The 26771-nt window shown below is 42.2% G+C and overlaps 1 protein-coding gene across 4 annotated transcripts; it reads right to left on the bottom strand.

Moving 5' to 3' along the window:
- Positions 1-96: 96 nt before the first annotated feature.
- SFI1 (SFI1 centrin binding protein) lies at positions 97-26595 on the bottom strand. Of its 4 annotated transcripts, none has more exons than XM_042865856.1 (31): positions 26577-26595; positions 25019-25099; positions 23534-23710; positions 22516-22587; positions 20302-20409; positions 19923-20017; positions 18344-18461; positions 18000-18102; positions 16621-16777; positions 15697-15858; positions 15110-15180; positions 13909-14001; positions 13501-13598; positions 11677-11758; positions 10603-10781; positions 10300-10375; positions 9465-9560; positions 9262-9338; positions 8753-8855; positions 8187-8283; positions 7382-7542; positions 6877-6951; positions 6522-6596; positions 5975-6151; positions 4993-5234; positions 4087-4182; positions 3095-3353; positions 2265-2412; positions 1474-1597; positions 680-782; positions 97-346 (listed from the first exon to the last, which is right to left on the bottom strand). In XM_042865856.1, exons 2-31 carry the CDS (start codon positions 25036-25038, stop codon positions 239-241), a joined length of 3552 nt encoding a protein of 1183 aa, XP_042721790.1. In that variant the 5' UTR covers positions 25039-25099; positions 26577-26595; the 3' UTR covers positions 97-238. The 4 variants fall into 4 exon arrangements, with proteins under 4 accessions (XP_042721790.1, XP_042721788.1, XP_042721789.1 ...); XM_042865854.1 differs by lacking the exon at positions 26577-26595 and adding an exon at positions 26036-26099; XM_042865855.1 differs by lacking the exon at positions 26577-26595 and adding an exon at positions 25980-25990.
- Positions 26596-26771: the final 176 nt, after the last annotated feature.

The raw sequence follows: 26771 nt of genomic DNA, 5'->3' as shown, positions 1-26771 counted from the left end.
TTTCTGTGAAATGTCAGATTAACCTAAGCTCCATCCTATGAGTGCAGTGTGAAGTTTGTTTAAAACCAACTATGGTAACAAAATAAAACAAGCAAGAATATTTAAGTTAGTTTATAAAATAGAAGTACCACACCTGGACTAAGAGAGTGCATACATCTCTTTCCATCCTCTATGCTTTCCTGCTATGAAAGGGGTGAAAACTGCAGCCACTCCTTCTGGAAGTTGGGTTCATATGAATTTACGTATCCAGAGCAACCTGAATATCATGCAGGCGAGCAACCAGGTTCTGCACATGCTGTCTCTCTCGGTGTTGTGCTTTGGTGAGAGCACTGATCCTCACCTCCAACTGAAAGTAAAGAAGGTGGCATGAGTTGTTTGTACAAGTGTTTAGTCTTTTTGACTGAGGAAGACTGAATGAGCTCTACCAACCTTTACATTAGCGGTCAGTGGAGCAAAACTCTGAAAAGTCTACTGGAGCCGCAGCTACACTTCTGAACAAAGATTCATTGACACAGCAGCCTGCTGAGCTCAGCAGCCCACTTCTGCTTACAAATTTCCCTTTTTTTATTTTAGTAACAGCTTACTAATGATTCCCACAACTACCATTAGCCTTCAGGCTAAGTGCATAGCATAGTGATGACAAGTTAGACTTTGCTTTGTTTGTTTGCTGTTTACTCACCTGGTCCAATTCTTCCTGGACTTTTTGTATGCTATCTTGATCCTGTGGTTGTGCTCTCCTTTCTAGCCACTCGTGTAGAATCTCTGCCTGCTGCCGACAAGACCTGATAAAATAGATTAGAAGGATTCTTATCCAAAGTAGGAGCTCAGCGGTCTAATCCAACTTAGATGTGCAACTGGTGCCCTTTTGTTTTGTTTTGTTTTTGTCCCAAACCAGTGAGGGATGAAAGTATAAAAAGGGGAATTTAAGGGGTGCTGGGAAGTAGAAAAGTGTCTGGAAGCTGTCATCTCCACCTCTACTCCTATTCCCAGACTTCTGCATTTCATGACAGACCCCACTCCTCCAACCCCCATTCTTTTTCAAGCACTTCTAATAAATTTTTAACATTCTATTGGAGAAGCTATCTATCAAGTCCACAGTTTTAGTGGAAGTTTTTTTTGTTTTTGTGTGTGTGTGACAACCTGAAAATTCACCCCTTGTGATGAAAGAGCTGAAAGATTCATTTGAGCTACTCTTCGTTTGCATTGCCTTCAGATTATGGCCAGTGACACTTTGGTCAGTGTTTCTCCAGTACTGCCAAAGGTATAAAACTAAACCAGTTGCAGACTGCAAAAGAAATTGTGCTTGTACCCTTTTCTCTCACCTGGAGTGAACTCCTAAAAGGACAGAAACCTTTGTTTAATTCACAGTTCTGTGAAGCAGAATGGTTATTTCCATAAGTAGACATGCTCATACAAGCCAATATTGAGCTGACAGCACGAAGAAAGGCTGGCTGTAGAGGCTTTGCAACCTACTTGAGTTCTTGCTTCCTGCTGAAGTAGTACTGCATTTGCTGTTGGATGCTTTGGAGCTCTGCTTCTAGCTTTCTCTGTAGCACAATTTCTTCTCTGGAACTGTGCTTTCTTTCTTCCAATTCAGCTGAATGGAAGATAAAGGGCACAAGCAAGGAAAGTACACTTATTGTTTCTTCTTATCAGGGAAAGTCAGGTTAATAGACAGGAAACGTGAAACCCTTGAGTCCTTTTCACAATTTGTAACCATGTGGCATCTGTTGACTCAAAAGATCATAGCTAAGAAAGCAGGAGTCCTGACAGCATTACAGGCTCTCACTTTAAACATAACAAAGATGAGAAATACTGTAGAGAATAGTTCTGTACTACAAATGCTGCTGATAATTTTTTGTTTTATATCTACTGTAGAAGTAAGTCTGGTCCCATCAAGATAAATGCAGTATAAAGAGGTGCTCAGGCATCATTTATCCTTTTTTCAGCAGTACTAGGTAAATTTTACCCTCTCCAGCTCAGCTTCATATTCATGCTGGGTATACATGCATACCCCACTGCTAGCACACTGCTAAAATCCTGACCCAGATCAGTTCCAATCCTTCCATCTCCAGAAGGGCTTTAGTTCTATGCTTCAGCAGAATCCACACAGCTTTATTACCAGTCCAAAATAAATGGCTGAATCTTTACCTCCTGACGTTGGCATACAAGAATGCCTTGTCTCCCATGTTTGAGAGTTGAACTACAATCTTTCATAGACTGAAAGAACATGTAACCATTACAGCTTAGAGCTGAGGACCTACCTGCATTTTGGTGACTCTCTTTTCTCAGTAATTCTTCAGGTGACAGCAAATGTGACCTTAAGCTTGGTTGCAATTTCTCCAACTCTTTTCTCTGTTGACAAGCTTGGGAACAGGCTCCTGCCTGACCACGCACAGGCTGACCTCCTTTCTGCAAGGTCAGAAAGACATTATTTTGTTCCTCGGATGATTTTCCTTAGTTTCCTACAAGGAGGAATCACCTGTCCCAAGCTACTAAGCCCTCCTCACATTAAAACACTGCCTACAATCATTGAGCCTGTCTCACAAGCACCACTTGTTCTGTGCTATTTGAAAAAAATAAGTTCTTTCCTTGACAGCCGGGAAGTACTCCATCAAGATTAACACCTCTTATTCTGAGTGCAACTGAGGAGTTTAAAATGCAAGCACATCCTTGCAGGTGAAATGAATTTCAGATGCAAGTCTGGGCTATAGCCAATACTCCTAACCTAAGTTTCTTAAATTCCTGTAATCTTGGCAAACTACTCTGAAATGTTGAAGGAGCTGCCCCCCCCAGTCAATTGCTAGGAGGAGCATCCTACTGGGAAGGACACAAGACCAGTACAAATTCTTGCATTGTAGTTTAAAATACATGGGCTGGCCAGCAAGCACAATGTTGCTTTAGATTGGTGGTTCTCAAACATTCAGACAGTTCACTTGGTCAGTTTCTAAGATGACAGCTAGCAGAAAATAAAAATAGCTCAACACCTGGATAGGGAATCTGAGCAGTCCTAGGAAGAAACAGCAATAAGCTGCTCATGTGCTGACAGTAACCCAGTGAGCACACTGGTTTTTCCCTTCAGCAATACACTCACCATTTCTGCTCCAGCTTTCACTTGGGGCATGAAAGATGAAGGAGACCATAACTCTGGCTTCTGAACAGCACAGTGCACATCACTTGTCCTCGATGGCACAGATGGGAGAGCACTGTGTGTCAGAGGAGAGAAGCAGTGAGTGGTACTGCCCAGTTGAGAGAGCCTCTTACAGGTGTTTTCTTCCATTTCCATTGTTAACATTAAATTCCCATTCTGAGAACATTTGTTCACATCTGTTGGCTGAAAAGGCATTTCTGATCTATAAAGGAAGAAAGAAAGTACCCGTACATTTCAACCTACTGGCTTTATACTTCACAGTCAGTGGAAAAAAAAATAAACAGAATCTTGCTATTCCCTCACATACTGAAATAAGCTCCTGCCATGCAGGGCACTAACTGGCTTCTAAACCACCAGCAGTACCATAATGGCACAGAGCTGCTAGCAACCTACCTCCATCCAGACCTGCACTGACCTTGCTGTAGAAAATAATTCAAAAATCCTTTCAAATGGGACAAAAAAACAATCACATTTTTAAAACTTTCCAGTAGGCTGTTCTGTTCTGCAGAAACAACTCTCAATTTAACAAGAAAAATAAGAAAAACAAAATAAAAACAAACAGAAAACCACAAAAAAGCAGTTAAGGTTTCTACGATGCCTACCCACCCTGTCCAGATCGTTCACATGAACCCTGGCTGAAACAGCTTCAGAGGGGACAATTCAGCCTGAGTTTTGGAAATTGGTGATCTCCCATCTTTCCATTCAAACGCTGTACTAATGAAACAAAGGCCTTGGTTGCTATTTAATTGACTTGAACATTCCATTATTCTTGGCCACTTCACAAGAAATCTGAAATTTTAAGGCAATTTTGATAGTACAGGACAATGCACAGTCCCACAATTACTGAACGCTTTGTATTACAAAGGCATGGGAATTTGAGGGGAGAAGCACAGCGTAACATCATTTTCCTTCACTATTAAAAAGAGATTTTCTACCTGGAAAAAGGAGTTCCCAGCAGTTCCTTTCTTTCTAGAGATTCTATGAGGAAGTCAGGTCTTCGTGGTGGTAACCTTGCTCGTCGGACAACCTCTCTGAAAAGAACAGAAAGCATGTAGAACCATATAGAATCGTTATTATTTCAAATTGGCATAAGCTAAAGAAATAGTTTTATTCTGTCACTTATCCCCTGCCTGCAAAATTGCCCTTGCATGCAATAGTTTTTAAAGATTAGATTTCAACCTGTATCAATGTCACAACCTGGTTCAATGTATATTTTGTCAGATTTCATTCCCATGGTGGGGAAAAAAAAAGCTTCAGTAACAGCTCTAAGTCACTTGGGCAAGATAAGCTCTCACAATGGCATAAATCCCTCCACCACACACTAATCAAGTGTTTCATTATGTAACTGATCCTATGACAAACTATCAATACTCCATAAATTCATAGTTGCATGTTGAGAAAGTCCTGCTAGAAAGCATATGGCTGAGATTATTCCACTCGTCACCAATAGAGAAGTCACAAAATTCTTTCATTACTTAAAGGCCAATATATATGCTATCAGCAGCTCCTGCATAACTCAGCAACACCAGCCATGTGGCAAAGTGTCAGAGAAAGGAAAACTGCATGGAAATAACCATCACCACTGTAAAAACTTGGAAACATACATAGATAGATTTGTTTTTATCTATTTATAGTCAGTATCTATAGCTGAACAAAATGACAGGGTGCTTTACTTTGAACCACAGGCAAAATTGTATGTGAGATTCAAACAAGGGATGAGATGTAGTGCTCCAAGACACAGATATGCACACATACATACATAGACACACAGACACAGAGTGTAGGTAGAACTACATGTAGGCATCAGAGGAATGCAGGAGAGACTAGAATTTTATGCTCACAGCTCACTGAGAGTTGAGTTATTGCCAGCAAATAGGAATGGAAGATCACTGCGTTCTGAAGGCCACAGCTTTTCCTCTGCTGAATGTCCTCTTGTTTCAAGGCTGTCATCAGGTATTTCAAATGTCACTTGCTTCTTCAGAGGTGGCAGAAAAGAACGAGGCTTATTTAATTTCTTGTAGAGAGCCTTCTGTTTCCAGAGCATTGCACAGCGATAGACTGACTGGTGAAGATTGTAGGCTGCCTGCCAACACAAAGAACAGTACAGTATTTGACTGTTGAGAGTAGACAGTAACACCACCCCACTCATGGAGAGCACAGGTGAAATGAACTGCAATTCTGACGACCTGAGAGCCATACTATTTCTCCATGCTAAATCAGCAGGTCCAGCACATTAACATTTTGATAAAGAGAATTAACTGGGTGCTTCTGTAACGAGGCAAGCTGCACATGAATAAACAACAACCAATGTCTTGAAAATCTGGAAAAGAGCTAGGGAAGCTGCCCAAGAACAGGAAGAAAATAATCAGTGCAGGCATTCCTATGATCCTCTCCACACATAGGGCTGGGCAGACACTCCAAGGCAGAAGTGACACTGTAGCCCACATCTGCAAGCATAAGTGGTGCTAAATCTAGGGGAGGGTTAGATGCAGCTAAAACCTAGAGTTCAGAGACTTTAACCACAGGCAAAGGTTTTAACCAGCTACATTGTCTATGGTAGGATTTGGCCAGTTTTGAATCAGCTTCATTAGGACTTTCAGATCGCACCACAAGCCTGAACTGCTTTAGACTCAGCAGGGCTGAAGGACAAGGTGGTTCTGCTTTGCACCACATACAAAAGCATACGTCTGATCCAAATAAGAGCTGAGATACAGAGTTCCAAGATACATACACACTGCAGACACACACACAGAGTCAGACTGACCATAGATCAGAGCAGATCAGTGCCCTGGGTGTATCCAAGAGATCACTCTTGTCTCTTACCTTCATCTGGTTCCGGGCTTGGAGTTCTCCCCGCAACTGTTTCATGCCAGCAGTGTACCTCAAAATCCTGGTTACACCTTCTCTCAGGAGGGCAGCATGATAAACTCCTTTGGCTTTTTCAATGCGTTCTTTGTACTGCTGTTGCCCCTGGGCAAATCTCAGCCAAGCACTGAACACCTTCAACATAAAGAGCAGACAGCTGAAAGCATTACAAAGACAAGTTCTGGGTGACAGACTCCCCCTGCAGACAAGAACATTCTCTGTTCCACTGGACAGTAACAGGTAGAGCTACAGCAGGACACCACCAAAAAGACAAGGAAATGGGGATTTAAGTCAGCTAAGACAGGATAGGGAAAACACACAGAATTTTTTTAAAACTGGATAAGAGGGGCTGCGGACAGTTTTCCAGCATACTAAATTGATATACAGCACTTCAAAGAGGAAAAGGAAAAAAGAGATGCACAATGTGCACTCTGCAGTCAGACCTGTGTATGATGTGCACAGTCTCAAACACACCTGTCTGGCCCTGAGCCTCACACAGCCTTACCTTCCTCTGCAATGAAAGTGACCAGTGCCACAATGCTTGCACTGTCTGCCGCTTTTCCCATTGCTGCTGCAACAGCTATAAGAAAAAAATATATATTGTACAATCAGGTTGGGAGTTTACATGTGCCATACCAGACATACTAGCCAAATGCAGCATTAACCAAAGAGGAAATGCTGGTAGAACCATTGCTGAATACCTACTCAGTTCACCCTGTATACATAAGGAGTCTCCTGAGCTAATGGAACCAAGAATGCTTAAATAATTTTGTTTGGTCTCACGTGAAATAAACATGAAGAAGAAGAAGGAATAAGCATCAGCAAGGAGTTATATACTTAACCAAGGGCCAATTCCATACCCTTGTCTTCCAGCACAAAAAGAAAGTAGAGCGAAGCCTATGAGTCATTAGCTGTCCTCCTTTTCTCTGCAGTAGCTGCAAGGCAAAAAAAGAAATGAGTCACTTGCACACAAATCCAATTTATCTGAGCCAAATGCTACTAGAGCAAAACAAGTACCAAGGGGCCTTCATCATTTACCCTTTGTTGAGGCCAGCCACCCTCAAATCCCAAACACTCTACAGTGTAACACCATCTGCAAATTTTCAAGCTCCCAAAAAAGACTTTATCGACAGTAAATTATTTCACATATGGCAGCCCAGCTTGTCGTCTCCTGTTACATCTGTTAGTTCCAATCAACACTTCTTCAAGCAAAGCACATGCATGTTCCTTCCTCAGTGCACAATACACTTACACTCCTCCTGGGCCAAGACTATCATTTCTTTCTCCAGACACATCACTTGCTCCTCTACACCAGCAACTTCCCACCCTAAGCAACTTGCTAGCGAGGTTGCTGATCCATCTCACCATCTTCTCAATGCACTGCTGATGGTATTTCTTCCATTTTTCCAGGTAATTCTGCAGTAGGTGCCGCTGATGGTGCTGCACTGCTCTGCGCTGCTGAACCTTCATCATCAGAGACTCCTTAGTAAATTCCTTCCAGCAAAGAAACAGGGTCTGTAAACGCACTATCAAGAAAAGACAAATTAACTACCATACTGAAAGAAACTCAATCTCAGCTACTATTGATTGATCAGCTACTCCTCGAGGCTGTTTTGGCCATACTTCTCACTGACAGTACTCAGCACTAGGAAGAAGGATGCTGAAGAATTTCAGATGCCAGTCCTGATGCTTTGCCCTCTTCTGCAAGTCTTTCCTGATGCCACTGACACTCTTTACAATCTTTAGGAAATCATTTGACCCCTTTGTGCTTCAGAGTCATCAGCCACACTGTTTACAAGAAATCATGACATTGCTTGCAGAGTTTGAGGGCCTTTTCATGTTAACAACTAGAGGCAGTAATTGATAAAATGACTTGCACAGCCTTCAGAACAGAGATGTCTGAGCATCTCAGTATCACTAATGGAAAACTCCATTAAGGATGGAAGTGTTATCATCCATTATACAGAGAGGGAACTGAGAGAGAGGCAGAAGCAGCTTTCAATAGAATGCTGGAGTCCCAGGTCATTACCCATTCTATGGAACCAAACAGGCTTAACATGAAGTCATCCATACTGACAACATAAAAGACAGCCCTACTAAGCTACACCTTTCTAGGGACCATACATGGATAGCTAAGTTTTTAGGGAGTTTAATATCCCCACCAGCTCACCTGCATCCAAATGTTTCCTGGCCTCCATCACAGCTGCCACCTTCTGCTGACGGTGATACACTCGTAGTGAGGCAGTGCACCTCCAGTGCTGCAACACCTGAAAGATGTGATGCAAACAGGGGACAGGATACAGACTGACACTGTAATATTCTTAAAAGTGGAAGCAGTGCACTCCACACTGCTGGTACCACAACCGTTTCTATTTTATTTTTGCACATCAGGCTTAGCAAAATGGTGCAAATTTCCTACAAATGAAATTTCAGAGGGTCCCCCTCACATTTTTTTCAAGGCATTCTTCTGTCTTCCCCACAGATAATACTGCTATCAGTAGTCGTATCAGACTACTTCCTCCTAAGGAAATGGGGAGGAGGAAAGTAACAAGAGCTCACTCACAGAAAACAGTTTCAGAGATGCCAGTTGAAATAACCTGGAACTGGGAATTTGGTTCTCACAACTTCTTAGGCCTTTCTTGATAGTGGCTCTTAGATCAAGTTTTGATTCCTTTGAAGTGCATTACTTGACCCCACTTGACCTAGCATTTGTACAGACCTTAGTATCTGCTCTACCTTTAACAGGATTGCTCTCTGGTAGTGCTCATCTGCTTGAGTAGTCACTTTTCTTTCATGTATAAGAGCAAGAGCATTTTCCCTCCACAAATACAGAAGCTGCCTGTAAGCAAAATGAAAACAAGGAAAAAGAAAATATTAGGAATGATTCTCACTTCACCTGGTAACTTCAGTGTAACAGCAGTCAGAATCCATGCACTGCAGGGAATGACACAGCTTGCTGTCTGGTGTCTGTTATGGAATTGAACACAGATAAACTCTTGCAAGTGCAACAGGCACAGTCAGTGAGATGGTAACAATAGTTTAAAGAAAAGTTAAAGCAAAATAGATAGTGACCCAGTAAGTGGCTGAATTCTTTTAGTTAGACCAGTACAGACACAGTCAATGCTCATCACCAAATGCTCAAAAATTTACGAGGGTGGCAAGCAAAAGAAACACAGTAACTGATTACAGTGCAGTTACTCCTCTCTCATGCTGCACTGCACAAGTGAACATAAACACAACCTTACCGCAGCAGCAGTCTAGTGTGCTGCTCCTCCTTTTCAGCTACTTGGTACAGAATGCAGTGAATGTTATTTTGATAATTCTGTAAGAAAAGCAGAGAGAGGTGAGATTTCCTAAGCTGCCAGGGCCTTTGAGAAGAGAGTTTCTCACTGAAACACTTAAGTACACACAGACAAGTTTCCACAAAGAAAAAGGCATTCTCTCTTACCTTCCAGGCTGCCAACATCTTGCCCAGGAGCACATGCTGATAATGCATGTCTGCTTGCACCAGCTTCCTCCATTTCTCACACTGATGCTGCATGTACTACATGGAAGGGAGAAAAAAAAATGCCAAAAATAAAATAGATAACTGATGAAGAGAAAACTAGCAATGACAGACAGCAGAAGGAAAAGCACCATTCCTAATCTCTGGGGAAACACTGATCCTTTATCTTGCTGTAAAGGGTCCACAAACTAGTGCTGCAGTCTGCTGTTCCTTTCAAAAGTGCTAAATTAGGTCTTTCTCCCTTCTTTTCAGGAATCCTCCAGAAGAACAGCTCAATTCACTCAAGTTATCAGTTTTGAAGCAACAGGCTAACATCAACTTTAATTTTCCCCAACTCTTAACATATGCTGCAAAACACACTCAGTACATCATGAGATGGCATAAAAGTTAAATGCCATCTAATATTACCTAGTATGGTTTGTGCAAAACCAGACCACACACCACAGCCTTGCTGCACGTTCCCAGCCTAAACAAAGATTTCAGAAGAACATATTTGGTATTCACTAGGAACAATTTCATCACACTAACCATAGCAACATTCCTAGATAAATCCCCCAAGCTATAGTCCTATTCTAACTATCCCTAGACAAGTGAACAAGATGAAGACTAATTCCCTTCACTCCTGCATTATCCCTGTCCCACCCACCCGGGAAGAGAGAAGGACTTAGGAATGATTTGTGTTTAAAATAATTTCCTTTAAAGTATAGCCATGTGGGTACAAGCAATTTGAATAATATAAAAAGGATTTAAGCTTTTCCCCAGCTGTTAACTGTCTCACCTTTCTCCATTTGTTCCAAGACTGCTGCAGACACTTTGAACAGTGAAACCTTAAGGCTTGCATCTCCTTGAGCTTCCTATAGGAGAAACAATTTAATTATTTCTCCCTCAGTGCAATCCTCGTTACTGCACATCTTTAGCCTAAGCTCATATTTGCTACTGTCAGTTTACTCAGTGAAAGATAAACCAGTATAATCTAAAGCACAAATAAGGAGTCAGAGTCACTGAATTAAATGTCGCTTTGTCAAAAGTGGGCCACCACAGGGCCAGTCCAAATAATTCTCCCCTTTAAAAAATTCCTTACTCCATTTTTCTCTCCTGAGTATTTTTCTTCCACAGATGGAAAGCATTCAGAAGAAGCATGTTCCTGTAGTGATCTCTTGCACGAGCCAAGTCCTCCTGCTCTTCCAGACGTGCAGCTGTTCTTCTACGCCAAAAGCACCAGAAAGAAACCAAAAGTTGCCTTTCAAAATGAAGTACAGCCTATAATAGTGAGAAGATGGTAATGAATACATGACACAGGTCAGCTGCAAGCAATGGAAGAGACATTTGTTCAAAGTCAACAGACAGAACTGCCCAATGTTTATTTTCATCTTTTCACACTGAACAGCAATGGACACAAAGCCCGACTGCTGCGAGTTCCTGTCAACTGTTCTACCTGCTCCTGTGTTTGTGGAGGGAGAAACTGCTATCAGAAAACAGCAGACCAAAAAGAAAACATGGAAACTAATAAGTAGCACACGAAAGACTCCCAACTATTGACAAGTTCTGTTGAATTTGCATGAAGAGATAAACTCAGAACAGTAAGAGATAGATGCATCTCCACAAAAGCACCAGCACATGCTAACACTGACTACAGCTACACTATACTGTGTAACTGTGTACACTATGGTGTAACTTACAGAGCACAAAATAAGGCAGTGGCTACTATGTATTTAAGACTGCAAGATCATATATACATCTGGAACTGAAATATTCCCCCAGGAACCTCCTGGACACCTATCTAAAGCTGCTAGAGTGTCAGTAGAACCCCATACCTCTTAAATACACCAGGTTGGCTCTCATTATTATTGTTTCAACCAGGTAACTATAAAACAGAATGCCAACATATATGTGCACACTGTGAGGGAATAAGTGAATGACTCGTGTGAACAGTTCTGATAATCAGTCGCCTGATTCTATTTATCAATAAGCAGCTTAATCTAAAATGATGATTAGTAAATAGTGGTTGTTTCTGTAACTTGATTCCACCACCAGGAAAAAAGGAATTTACAACACCAAAGTCCATTTCATGCTAACTAAGGTTCACTGAGAGCGACTAAGAAAACACCCCTCTATTTCCTGAGCAAGGCCTGCTAAAGAAAAAAGTTACTTTTACCCTGTTCTCTCCCATCCTGTATTCTTGCTGCTTGCACGCCTTCACCAACCATGTGTCAAATACACGTCTCATCAACACCCTCCTGCAAATAAAGAGGAAGACTATCAGCACAGAAGATAAATTCCTTCACACAACTTATTTCATAAACTTCAAAAGAGCAACCTATCTACAGCTTAAACTGCTACTTGATCTTCCACCTCAAGCTGGACCTCTTGGGAAATTTGGTAGCTACACAATTTTCTGGGTTAAAGCAAGAAAACAAACAACAGAAACTACCAGACAATTAGTCTGTCCTCTGAAACCTTAAGGAGAGTACATGAGACAAAACCAATGAATTTAATGAAGTTATTATAATTGCCTGCTTTCATTCAGATAACTCAAAAGATTGTTCCAACTTCTGATTCATTTATTTATTTACAAACACAGAAAATTATATAATAACTTCTTACTTCTCATCCATTATACATACAGTCCAACTTCTCCCTTGGAAATACTTTGAAGATCTTACTCTGCTTTTATTTTTATTTAAAAACAAACAAACAAAAAGGAACATTGTAACAGAACTTGAAAAATGTTATGACAACAGAAAGCAGCATGGTCTGATTTCAATACTGATTGAATTCTACCAAAGCCTTCTTTTTTACACAAGGCAAGGTTAGCTGCTATCATCAAATTTTCTTTCTCACTAGATGAAGATAATCCTTCCTTGCTTGTCTGCCTCCCTTCCAGAGATGGGCAAGAATTAAACAACGTTCCAAAGATGCAATGATATGCATTTGTAATTGAGCACTATATACTCTCACACAGAACAAGCCTGGGGTAGAAGCATCCCAGTCAAAAGTCTGAGCTAATCTAGTGGGAACAGCACACACCCAGCACTACAGTTGTTATTTCTATAACTCAGTCATGTGGGTGCACTAATTGGATTGTTAGCAAGTCTCAGCCCTTCCCTAGTCTGAAGTTTAAAATATATTTTGGACTCTCACCAGGCAATTGATGGTAGGTAGCTATTACAGCTCATTTTAAATTTATAGCTTGGTAAACAATGTGAGTTAATGGGCCTTCCTGGAGGATACTGGAAGCCGCCAATGGTTTTCAGTTTCAGCTCGAGCTCTGGAATCTGTGTGCTGTACAAGCCATGCTGTGCTGAGTAGCACAGAGCTGTCCAGTAGAGCTCTCGTTCTTCCCTGCTAATCCTCACCCAGAAATGAAGAAGGTTCTAAGGCAACAGCATTTGGAGTACTTGAACATCCTGCAATTTTTGAACTGACTGATGGCAGCATTAAGAACCAATAGACAGAAAAAGCATAAAAATCCATCCAAATTCATAACACATACATCCCACCAAGCTCCACAGGCCAAATTTAAAAGCATTCTAGCTGCTTTGTTTATGTTGACTTATTTCTAAGACTAAACAAACTCAGCCTCTACAAAAAGCCTTATTTTCTCTATTGCTATTCTTCCAACATCAGGGCTAGCATACATGAGTCATCAGCTTCCCACTTCCCACAGAGTAAAGCAGCAGAAAGGTGCTGAGCTCTGCCCATGCCCATGTTCCAGCCTACTGCTCTCATTGGCAGAACTTCCAGTTTTTGTATCCAACGTTGACAGGTCTCCAATTAGGCTTAACCCATCTCCCCATCACATTTTACACAGAAGTAGGAGATAGAAATTGTTTTACACAGAAAAGATACCAGCAATTTGCATCAAGAGGGTCATGCTCCAATCAAAGAGGGTCATGCTCCAATTAACAGATACTAAATCAGAACCAAGGCTCACCAATCTCAAATTTGTATAAATTCATATGAATATTTCTCTGCATACCTGTAACGGGCATGAGCCACAGAGGTTAAGGCCTGCTGTTGTTGTTCCTCCTTCTCTTCCAAACGGGACTTCCAGCAGTTCCAGAACTTCTGCAGCACCTGAAACAAAACAATAAAGATATGAAAAAACATGGCTTTTAAAGGAAGGAGAAGAACCCAAACAAAGATTACGTGTCTCACTAAACTTGCATGCAGCAGGCAATCATTGTTGTAGCATGCTGCCCTGCTTCACAAACTTTTTTTATTACCTGCTTTAATTTGTTGTGGCCAAATAAAAAGTCATGATAAGCACTAGAAAACACAAAACTAAAACAACATACCTAAGGTGGACAATGGACTTAGGCAAGAGATTTTCTGTCTCTTAGTATTTAGAAATAGTCAGTGATTTAATTAAAAAAGTCACACTCACTGTAACTCGGTGCTGGTGGAATGAGAGATTTTTTCTCACTTGATGAAGATGACTGTTCATGACATTCTGCTGAAGACCCTTAAACCCAAACTTCTGTAGGAGTAAGAAATGCAAATCACTTGCACAAAATCCAAGTCAGCAAGCACTCATCAGTTTAGAACTGGCTGCTCCCATCAGCAGATATTTGATGTTCCTCCTTGCAATGCCTAACATTTATGATCTTGACATCAACAAAGCCACCCAATTTCCTCCCACAGATCATCACTTCTCCATTTAAACTAAAATTCCCTTCCACTTTCTCAGGGTTTTACATGAGACAACTAACTTTTTCAGTGACTACCAACACCATTACTCAAGTCCTTTCCTCGTCTACATCTTCAGTTCAGTATTCATAACTCATCTCTTATTAATAATAGAAAAGATCCACTTCCCTTTCAGCCTCCTCTGCAGAGTAAAAGCATTAACACACTGAAGTAGCTGCACTTCTTTTTCCCACAATTCCACAATACTTTGGCTCACAAACGAACACAGTAAACAGCACTATGTGAGAATCTTGCTTTAAAGGGCTCTTATGGTCACTAACACTTTCAATCTATGATCCAACCAGATTTTCTGCCACTCTTTTGATGATCCACACTTAAAGAATTCAGTTCTAAGAAAGCTGAAGGTTTGTGTCCACCTTTCAAGCAGTCCTCATAGGCTTTTCCTTTTTTTTTTTTTTGGGGGGGGGTGAGGGGTGAATAAAAACACTCCACTTGCTGCATGTGCTATCTCACGTGGAAAGCATGTATGGATTACTACAGAGGGAAGTACAAATAATTCTCCTTGCAGCAAATCAGAGTAAGCAGACAAACATCTAGGGCAGTGATACATAAAGAAACAAGGAAAAAGAAATCACAGAAGATCTAGAGGAAAATTCTATTTCATGGTGAAAAGGCCAGGGAACAGGATAGCCTGATATAATCAAGATTAATATGCTACTTCACTAGCTCCCTAATTGGAATAATGACTATTTCAGAGAGTTGCAGTTTCCCCATCTGGATTCAATGCCATTCTATCTCTGGGATTTGGAAACTCACTGTGGTAGAAAATGGCACAGTCCCCACTTAGTACCCATGTACCACTGTTAGTATTCAAGGCACACTGAAGAAGTGTTTGAATTCTGTCCACAGCCCATGATGTAACCCAACTGTGCTCTTACCAGCAGCTGATGTCTGTGGTGCTTTTCAGCCAGCTCACATTGCAGAGTCTCTTCCACACACAGCACAACATCTGTTACTGAGTTAAAGCATCTTTTACACAGAAACACTCACCCGGATAAATACACAACCTTCTCTCACAGACAGGAATGGGATCTCCCATCTAAATTTGCTTCAACATTTGAATTTTCAGTACTGTTATTTACAGGGAGATATCTTGATCACAGTCAAGCTTTTAGATTTGGAAAGTTTACTGCAATACATTTGTAATTTGCCACTGCACAGCAACCAATAGCACAACTCAAGATAAACTCTGACACAAGAACATTACAAAAAAACAAGCTCATTGTATACAGCTTGATGCTGACATCTTTCTTTTCCCATTTGCAGGTATTTTTTTCTCCTGCAGGCTCTTGGCTAACATACTGTGATCACAATAGCTTTACTTAGTACGGCTTTACACACATCCTTCTAATGATACCTTTGCCACCCACGCTGCTACATGATACCCCTGCTTACTAACCAGATCCTTCCCCTGCAGTGATCTTTTTAACCTGTCCCTGCTGGTGACCACACAGAAAATGGATACAATGCCTCCAGTGTGCAAAGACTGTCCTTAAGGTAATCCTTGCTGACAGTCTATCAAGGTCCTTTTGGTAAGCATGCACTCTTCTCCTGCACTCCCATGAGTGACGCCAATCTGAGAAACACTGCTGGACCACCCTGCCTTGGAGATGCTCTTGAGCCAGCTCTAGAAAATAAACAGACAAATTGTTTGTAAAATATCCCATTCTGGATTCATTTACTTCAGGTCCAGAAGCAAAAGTAGCTCTAACACTGTAAAATATGGTAAAAACACCCAGTTAACACTCAGCTGTGGACTACATTCTCCCTTTCAATCAGATGGTTTTAAAGCAGTAACTTACAGTACTAATTTAAGAAGGAAAACAAATTGATTTAGAAAGTGCCACTGTGTCACTTATTCAATATACACAAGCTCACATTTCAGTACAGTTGTTATCAGCTTCCAGATAGCCAAGCTGGACACCTTTCCACTATCATCCATCAACAGGCATTCACCCAAACATCTGAATTTGTACTGGTGACTTCAAGGGAGAAACAAAAGAACTACTGCACTTCTCTTTACTGCCCTGTAGGATCTATGATTTGCTCAATTACCAAGAAAATCCACACACAGCCCGGTTCATAAGAGCCCTGAATCGATCCTTCTCACATTTCTCAATCAGAATACAAACTGAAACACACAAAGTTTCCTCAAGGTACCAGTAAAGCATTTTCTTTTAAATGATGTGCAGAGCAGCTGATGATCCTGACAGTTCAGTACAGAATTTGAGGCAGCCAGGCCTGCAACAGTGCACTGTCCAGGTAGCACCTCACCATCTGTTGAGGCTGCAGCTGCAGGAAGCACTGCAGTGCCTGCTATAATAAAAGTAATGGTGCCCTAAGCAAGGGGCTGAGCCCCATCCTGCCCTTACTCACCATTTTCACTCACCATTCTGATGTTTCTTTTCCCTGCGGATGTTCACATATTCCAGCCATGCTTCCATGCACCTCCTCAATTCCCTGTGCACGTGGTGAGTAACTGCCTGAGTCTCCTTCTGCTTGGCACTCTGGCTGTTTAAATATAGGTGCCGCCACTGCAGCCAAGCCTGAAAGGACAATTGAGAGAGGACAGAAATGAGAAAAAGACAAAATTAGGGAAGCAGAACAAAGAAGGGTGGGCAGAACACACAGTTAATAGAAAATTCCCCATAGAAGTGGAAGCCACAAGCAACGAGCTTTTCTCCAAGTAAACAAAACCAACAAAAATCTACAATTATTTTAATCACTGTAGCTGTGGGTGGATAATAAAGTGCAAACCATGGTAACCAACCTTGCCCCAGCCAATTTAACAACCTGTCATTCCTCCTGTATTTACAGCCTTCTCTCTTACTCTAGTTCATTCAAATGCCCAAAGCAAAAGCAGCACAGAAAAGGTAGAAACACAGAGAAAGTTCACTTTGTACTATATATGGGATTCTTGTTGTTGTTTTTCATATTCCCGCATTTTTTTCCCCTCAGAAGCCCAAAATAATATTAGAAGAATAATACTGAAATATTGGAAGCCCAAAATAAGGAAGGATAACAGACTTTCAGAAAGATGAGTTCCCAAACCATAAGCTTATCTCTTCAGCATGATGTTGTCCTAAAACAGGTAGTGCTGCTATCTTAGAGTGAAGGCAGAATTAAATACCATCATCTGACCTTTTTTTTTTTAATGAAACAGACAAAAAGCAACAGTTCCATGGAATAAAAGAAAACCACTTTAGCTGAAATGAAGGAACTGGCAACCTCTCAAGAATATAAAATGCTAGATGGAACTTCTTTACTCAAAATAGAGTTAAACACACTGACAGAAATGCACTAGGAGTGAAGGAATGTTGTCTTACAAAGAGGCAAGTTGCTGCCAAACAGGTGACTGGTGCTTGCCTCCTAACAGAATGGTCAACTGGACCTCACAGGAGTTCAGCACTCACAAGAGCTGGATGCAGGAGCCTGCTCAGAACACCACAGCTGCATGCTCACATGCTGGTTATTTTCTTTTACCTCATGGCTAGTTATCAGGTGGAGAGAATTCTGACACCTTCACTACTATCACAGTAAGAATTCTTCTGGCTGCTTCCCAACAAATATAAGACATGGTTCCACTTTGCCTTGCCTACATTTCTTGTAAATACTTTTTCTTGTAAAATAATCAAACAAAAGTTACCATAATTTGCAAAGAAAATAACAGAAACTTTTTAATTATTCTTATTAATCAGCAACATATTAGCTACACCCATCTGCAATTTAAACATTGAAATGGTAGAGGCTGGACTTGCTAAAACTTACTCGAAATTGCAGGCTCTGAGCCCAGTGCTGCAGAGCCAAAATGTTCATTTTACGTCCAGCACAGACCTGACAGCATCGTCTCCTCCATGCTGCCCAGGATATCCTGCAAGGCAATGTTACAGATATTCAAACACAGTTCTGCAGTTTTGTGCAATAAATCATTTTCCTCTCACTGGAAAAGGTACAAATGGAGATCTTTTAAGGCCACAGTCTATGGGCATACTAGAGGAATTCAAGTAAAATCAAACTTGGAACAAAGTCACTGCAGGAAAGATGACAGAATACAAGCAAAAATGGTGGCCTTATCATCATTCTCTCTCTTCCTATTTCCACTGCATTCTTACCGCAAACGGGTTCTTTCCCTGAATGCCAGTGCCACAGCCTGCATCCTTTGTTTTGTCCTTTGGACATCAACATAAACCAGCCAGTGCTGCCACGTCCTGAGCAGTTTTTGCTTCTTTGCTGTACAAAACAAAAAATTACAGCACTTGAATTTCATGCAAGAATCTGGCATTTTTAACTACTCTGCACCACTGCTGGTCAATAACCTCCAGCCTCCCCCACAGTGACACCTCGTGGGAAACCCTACAACAACACCAGAGTCACAGCCACAACGTGCCTAACTGTGTCACGTGCACGAGGGCCTTTGACGTGCTGACAGTGCTGTGCCACTGCTTCAGAACTCTGAATTATCGGCCACTGGCACTGCTTTGTCTCACAGGATGTAAAATTGTATAAAAATACTCAACACAGCCTCATGGAATAAGAATTGCAGAATTCTCTTTGGTTACTTAAAAAAGAAAAGCCACCATCAGTAGCTTTTCAAGTAACACAAACAGAGAATTCAACCAGAAATGAGCCCAGTTTGTTCAGCAGCCTGTAGAGCAGCTCAATCAGAAGTGTCATAAATTCCAGCTTACCACTATCAGTGCACTGCTCTGCCTCCTTACAAAAATCTGGCTTGTCAGAGCTGATGCCGCTGAAGCAAATGTATTAGAAAAAAATTATGCAAAAAATAGAACTGATTTTATGCCTACTTCACATCTACACCTCAAAAAAAATACTCTTTTATTTATTTATTTTAAGATTTCTCTGTCATCTTATGAATCAAGCATTCACGTATCTTAAACAGGTCACTTCTCCATTGTTTTGACTAAGTAACAAACAGCTACTTCTGTAATTACTCTGATCTCAGGAAAAAGAAAAAGAAAAGGAACTTCAGACAGTGTATTGTTTGTTTCTCAAGATGACAGTCTATCTTGTATCCTGGGACAACATTTGTATTCAAATAGACACAATAACATCTTGCAAATTGGCCCAGAAAAAAATCATCACAAATCTTTAAAGGAAGTCATCTTCCCTTCCATAGGAAGCACATTCCCTGACACTGAAGGAAGTTGCAACCAATATAAGCAACTTCATCAGTAGTTCATCCAGTGCAGAGCAAAGAAGCTTCATAAGACAAAAGGAACTTCAGAAGCTTGGGCTTCTTTTCTGCTGCACAGCAGAAACTGAAAGGAATAATGAATTCAGGAGAAAAAAAGCACAGGGAATCAATGCCTTATTTCTATTGCCATGGTTGGTAGAGAATTCCAATAGCATTCTAGTCAAAAATATCTGTTTGAATAGGTGATGTGATAAAGTGATAAAGTTAAACACAAGCAAACATAAAAATGCATTTCAGACCAGATGGAGAGACCCTTAAGCTTATTCACCAACATCCTTACACAGTGCACCAAAAGAAACCCCTCTGGCAGTTTTAGCCAGACAACCATCTGCACCTGAAAGCATTACACCCTCATAGGGTGGAGAAGGTAAATGCAAACATTCAAGGGACAGATTCTGTGCAAATATTTCCCCTTTGGTAGCTCCCATCTCAGTGTGCCCCCCCAAAAAAGTAGTTACTGCCCCTTTTACACTTACCATGAGACTCTGCAACATAATATTTGTTCCTCTTTCCCCGTTGCTGGAATACATAGGCTTTCCAAGCCCTGAATATCAAACTGTGGAGTAAGTGCCTGAAAAATGAAAGAAGTTATTTGGTAAAATAGCTACCAGTGCCTAGAAGTGGGATTCTTTCAAGGTCAGCTGCATTCTAAAGATATGATGGATATGAGATTTTGGGTTCACCCTAAGAAAATAAATTTAAAGATAAATTAAAAACAAGCAACGAAGACACTGCACTTGACCTAGAAGCACTACTGGTATTACTTAGCTACTAGTAATAGTAACTTCTTCAGCACCTAATGCCAGTTTCTCATATTACCACATATGTACAGTGATAGAAAGTAACTTGACAAACCTGTAATGGTTGTCTGCTCTGAGGCTGAGCTGCCTTTCTCTGCACACAACCCACCATTCCCTCCACACTCTGAAAGTTTTTCGAAGGATCTGCTGCTCATACAGGCATCTGCACAGATTAAAGATTTACAAGACAAATTTCAGGTTTGTTTTCAAGGTTAAATATGAATAATATTAATACAGATTTTCTAATCTTATCTGAGTAACCTAACAGCATCTATTGCATTTTAGAAATGCTACACTAGTGTGATACTTAAATGACAAGAAGCAATTGGTTCATTGATTCTTATAGTCAAGAAAGGAAAGGCAGACACTGACTGATCTGCCAAATATCTGAGTGCCAGTTGACTTGACACATATGAACAACTGACATCCTTTTTGCTCAGTTCTGCTTTAAAGATCACACCACTGGCCCCAGTGATAAACAATGATGCACACGTGGTCCCTGCCCAATTCTGTTCTTAGTTTAAGATATTGAAATAAATACAAATGCTACTTGATTTTATAATGCATTGATATTTGCACTGTATTCTTAGAAGCAGCATGCTGATCTTAAGTCATCCTAAATTTAAAATCTTCCCAGAGACCATTTAAACAGGCTCAAAAACTAACAACCTCGGTTTTGACACAGGTAATGTACATCACTTCTCCTTCCACATGGGTGCTAAAGCACAGAACAGATTCACAAGTTCCATTTGACCTTCAAATCATTTAATTCCAGTAGAGCAGCCTCTATTTTTATACCCTACTTTAATCATCACACCTGACCAGGTAAGAAGTGATGCTACATTTCTAGTGAATTGTGAACAACTGAAAATTCAGATAGAGGAGTGGAGCTGAAACATTCTTCCATGTGGTCAAGATCATCTGATCTTGGTTTATGAAGCTGAAAGCCTCAGCAACTCAAATATGAATACTTCCCAAAATCTTCTTGACTATTTTTATTTTGGATGAAGAGAAGGAAAATGGAAGGACCCATGCAAACACAGGGGAGCAAATACAAAGCACACAACAAGCCCAGATGACCTTTAAGGAATGGGCCACATCAACAGGTTCAGAAGCCATCTATGCTCCTCACTGAAACACGCACGGATCCTCCCACAATTCACAGCTACCTACCCTGTGCCAAGCTGCTAAGCCATTCCAAGCACTCAAGCAGGGAAAAAAGAAAAAAAGAAATGAGCTATACATTATTTGTTTGATTAGGTGCACTAACAGAACATCACAAATAAAAGCAATGAGAACCAGGAAGTCCTACATCTAAGGAGGCAGTTAATCACTGTTTACATCCCTTGTTGAACATCAGAAAATGTATTTCCACTCATCTTCCTTGAAAGAACGAAAGAAAGAACGAACGAAAGAAGGAAAGGAAAGAAGGAAAGAAAGGAAAGAAAGGAAAGAAAGGAAGGGAGGGAGGAATCACTGTCCCGAGTTTACACGCAGCTGAAGCGAGCAATGCAAATTCAGCGTATGGGATGGAAGGGCAGAAAGGTTCACAGAACAGCTTCTGTTCAGCAACTGAGGCAGGGCAGAAGGCATTCAGTGCTGCACAATGGAAGTGGACAAGGAGCCGCTGGGCCTCGCTCCGACCGTAACAAACACAGCTCTTCCCACTGGGAGCTGCACCGGTTCCCAAGGGTGTGGTGAAGCAAGAATGAACATGCCAATTAAAATTAAACAAGAAAAGAGAATCAAAGTGTTGGTTTTTAGTAGCTGATAGAACACCTACAACTGAAGCGAATCATTTGCCAAATGATTTCAAAGTCAGATGCACGTATGTAGACATGCTAAAAACAATACTTCAAGCACTAAAATGAACTGAAGATCTGTTTGTGTTCGAGATTAGGTATAAATCTGAAACATCATTAAATTTAAAGCAGGTATTATAATCACACCCCATCATTTGTATGCATGCACAGTTGAATTTCATCAAGACAACACAGTTCCTCTGAATTTAATAAGTAAGCTTTAACCACAAATGTTAAAAAAAAAAAAAAAAGCTATTAAAAAAAGCAGAAGCAAGAAGAACATCCAAAGAAAATCTTCAAATTACCTCAATAGACATCCAAGTATTTTCTTGTCAGCCAGTAGACTCTTAGCCCAAAGTTACAGTACTAAACCATATTTAAAAAACAACAACAAACACCCCCCAAACAAACAAGCACCACCAAAAACACAAAAATCCATAGCACTTCATCCATTGAACTTCACTTACCTGGCTTTGGAAGGGAGAACTTGTCCAAATGTCCTTTTTGCCCAGAGATAGAAGAACTTCCTTTCTAGGTAACTTGAAACAGAAGGAAAGCTTAGAATCTTTGTACTCTTCCCCTGTTAACACCCAGGCAGCAGTAAGAACAGGAACTAAGGCTAGTTATAATGTCAGTAATAACACTAAGGGTCTGATTTTACAGAGATCAGGGGCACATACAAAATATTTACAGCCTGACATTAGTACCTTTAAACAGAACTACTCATCCAGCATAAAGAGAGGTCAGTGCACCACTGCAAAGCCGAGGTGTTTTCAAGCAGCCCACTTGCCTGCAGGGATACGAAATATCAGGCTGCTGATTAACTGGGGTGTGTTCTGTGATTTAAGGAGGTAACATTACTGTTTCTCTGCAGTGAATCAGCTGTATCAGACTTTCCAGAACAGTTAGGCCACTCCAACATCTACCCCTGATCCCACCTCCCCCACAGTTCTGCCTCTACAGGCACCAGCTCAACATGGCAATCTGTGACTGCGATACCATCGGCCCTGTTTTCAAACGGTGTTAAGAAATAACTGGTTCAGAGATGGCCCAATAAGCAACAGAGCTGACACACAGCAATTACAGCACACTGCCACGCAGAGGGCCTCCCTCCTTCAGCAAGCCTGAGCAGCTGCTCCACTACTTGAACAAAATACCACGCTTTTGATCTATAAATAATTACCACCCCATTTTAGTCAAAATTACTTCAACAAACAAAAGAAGTAAAGAGAAAGAAGAGCAAGATTAAATTATTACACCTCGACAGGCTTCTAGCAGCACATGCTGTTCAACAGCCATTGTTAAACTTGGCATTAGAAAATCAGAAATGTAGGAAATCTGAGCAAATACACATCCTCAGGTTACCACAAGAAATACCAAAGAGTAAGACCTCGGCTTTAGCCCCATTTATACTATTAAAACCACACTTCTCTATGTGTGAGCCCCCTGCTGTGCTCAGTAAAAGATATATAATGTCTTTATCACCTGATTTGGAATTCTTTTAACCTTCTTCCCTGACTCTGGGCAGACCCAACTTGATCCAGACTGCCATCACATCTGTCCTGAAACTGCCTGACAGACAGGCAAGCAATGGATGGTCCAGCTGCACGTACCTCAGGCTGAGGCAGCAGTTGAATAACATGGACCTTGCCAGGCTTTAATCTTGAAAAAAAAAGAAAAAAAAAGAAAAAGAGAAATATTTTGCACAAAGCTACACTAATGGAATGATTTCAGTAAATTTAATATATTACAAAAGTATGCAATTGCATGTAGAAGCTGACAGCTACACGATACTACAATGTTTCCCTAACACCCTGCCTGTTTTCACAAATTCAACCTCTAAAAAAGCAGAATGAAGCATAACTGTCCATCTAGTTTCACATGGTTTGGAAAACAAGAATAATAAAAAAAATCCAACCAGATGAAACTTGCTGGACCAGTTGTGTTGAAGCCTCTTTCCCCAAACAAATACTGCTGTCACCACAAAAATTTGCACATTAGGACAACAAACATTCCTGAGCTCCATAACAGGCAACAGAATCGAATGGGCTCAAGTCTCACCCTAGCAATCAGCTGAACTGAGCTAGGAAAAACACGGCTGCAGCCTGAAAAAGTCTTGCTTCCACAAAGTCATTGGAACAATCCACACCAATAAGTTGCAGGAGATCAGCTGATAAAGTTTGCACAGCACGAACAATACACCACTGAAAATGGACAAACAACCAACATCCAGTAGTTTAATAGTAAAAACCTCGTAGGAGGAAACAGGGGATTTTTGGACTGTTCTGTGTGCTGCAAGGAGCTAAAACAAAGCCCATGAAACAATAACAAAATGTACTTTTTGCAAAAGAAATAAATTCCTCTTCTATAAAACATAATTTGAATGTCTTCAATAGGAGGTGGGGCCCATCCAGCTGACAAAAGAATTCTGTGCATCTGAAGATGTGCAGTTAGGGCAGCTGTATCCACTTTGAAGAGTTTCAGTTCAAGCGCTTGTAAAATTACCTGCAAGAGCTTTCAGCACAAGTTTTTGTACACATCTACAAGGCCCAACTTCCTCTAAAACCTTCTGAACTGTTCTAAGGCAAACTTAGTTGAACTTTCAGCAACGCAACATTACAAACAGCTAAAAAAAAATAAATCAAGCTTGGGTAAAACACACACAAATTTTGTGTTCAAGTGTAAGGCACGTCACACAAAATTTCTGTATGTTTACCCAAGCAGCAGACACACTGCTTAAGGAACACTGCTTTTACTGATAGTGTTATGATAACATAAACCCATGAAGTCATCTGGTTACTCGTGAGCTTTTTATTTACATTTGAAGAGGAACATTTTCTGATTAATAACATTCCATAGAGACCAATAAACATCCATATGAAAATAGACGTCTGTTGTCTTGCTGAATTTATGTCATCATAAAATTAATAGCCAAGGTCTTTAACAAAAAAGCATGCTATTATTGCTTACCTGCTTTTGGATTTCTCCATTTTGCTACAGTCCCAAGACTGCAGGAAATAAATGCACTCGCTGCACCGAGCTGTTGTGTAGCTTTGGATAAAGAAATTTGTTCTGATTACTCATGAAGTGAAACCAATTCCCCCTGTCCCATCACAACACATCCTGCTGAAGAGTCTGCCCCCTTGCTTCTTACAGCCCCTTTAGATACTGCAGTGCTGCTCTCAGCTCTCCCCACAGCCTTCTCCTCCCCATGCTGCAGTCTCAGCTCAGCCTGTCCTCACAGGGAGCTCTTCATCCCATGCACTCTGTATCTGCAGAATGACAGGAACTCCACTCACCCCATCTAAATATACAAAGAGCATTGTGTATTACTAGATGTTGAACATGGAAAGCATCCACCTGCACACTCGCAGCCTTGCTGATGGATCCGTAGGCAATAAACAGCCATAACCATGTGAACCCTATGACAGAAGCTGTGCCTGGGTAAAGCTGTGCTAGAAAGATGGTGTAAAGTGGAACAGATGACCACAGGGCCAATCGAGGGATAGAAAATCAGTACCTAACCAATCTGACTCCATTTTTTAAAAACCTCCAGCATCCACAAACACAAGAAAACGAATCAGTGAGCTTCTGGGCATCACAGAAAGTAAGGCTCTGTACAAAGCCCAGCACCCACAGATTTCAACGTGTAAGATTGAAGTTGTGCCAGAACACCTTGCTGCAGCCAGGCTGAATTCCCAGAATGGGTCAGAAGGGCCCCTCAGCCCCCCAGCCCACGCCGCGCATTGGCCGGGCTGCGCCACACAGCGACCTCTCAGAGCCTCGAGCCGTTCAGAGGCGGGGCCGCTCCTCCCGCACGAAATTCCCCACAGCAGAGAGGATGCAGAACCCGAGCGCTTTTTGCGCTTCCGGACAAACGGCCGAGAACCGCAGAAAGCCGACGCGCAGCTCCGAAGCTACCAGCCCTCACCCGGGGCCGAGGTCGCCATACCGCCTCCAGCCCGTTCCCTCGCCCTCTACCCTCACCGGAGCGCCGCAGCCCGGCGCGTCCCCTCACAGCGCGGGACGGAGCTCCGACACAGCCCAGCCTCGCACGGCGGCGCCTCACCGCCGCGCCCCGCCCACCACTACTGAGAGAGGCCGGAGTGCCGCCCGCGCAGCGCGGCGCCCCCTGGCGGCACGGAGGAGCGGCGGCCGATCGCGGGCCACGGGCCGCTACGAGGGGAGTGCCGCTACGAGGGGAGCGCCGGAGCGCTGCGGCAGGGGCAGAGCGGAGCGACGCCGTCTTTTATTGTAGGGAATTTCTGCCTCGGGTATCCGTTAATTCGCATTACACTGTTAGGCGCTGACAGGACGGCGTCTCCGCCGCCGACTGCGGTGACGCGTGCCGGGCCGTCCCCCCGCCCGCGATCGGCACCGCAGCGCCGCCAGAGCGGCGTTCCCATCCGCGGCGCCGCTCCCGCCCCGCTCCGCTCCGCCGCCCCGCCCGCACGTGGCGGCGCCGCGTCCTTCGGGGCTGCCCGCCCGGCCGCCTGCGGGCCTCGGGGCACCGCCCGCTCTCGCTCACCCGGCGCGGCGCTCGGCGCGGAAAGACAACGGCGGAACGAGACGAGGGGCGGTGGCGGGCAGCTGGCGGTGAGAAGAGGTGGCTCGGCCCCGCGCCGTGCCCGGCTTTTCCAGTCAGGCGCCGCGCGGGGGAGCCCGGCCTCGAGCGTCCTCCGTCGCGCCTGCGCGCGGGCCATTAAATGGGTGCGGGGCGGGC

This window comes from Lagopus leucura, unplaced genomic scaffold (genome assembly GCF_019238085.1).
Source record: "Lagopus leucura isolate 7727_CA_CO unplaced genomic scaffold, USGS_WTPT01 Super-Scaffold_806, whole genome shotgun sequence".
Classification (NCBI taxonomy): Eukaryota; Metazoa; Chordata; class Aves; order Galliformes; family Phasianidae; genus Lagopus; species Lagopus leucura.
The sequence above is the reverse complement of the archived record's forward strand: the minus strand, read 5'-3'. Positions and strand labels throughout refer to the sequence as shown.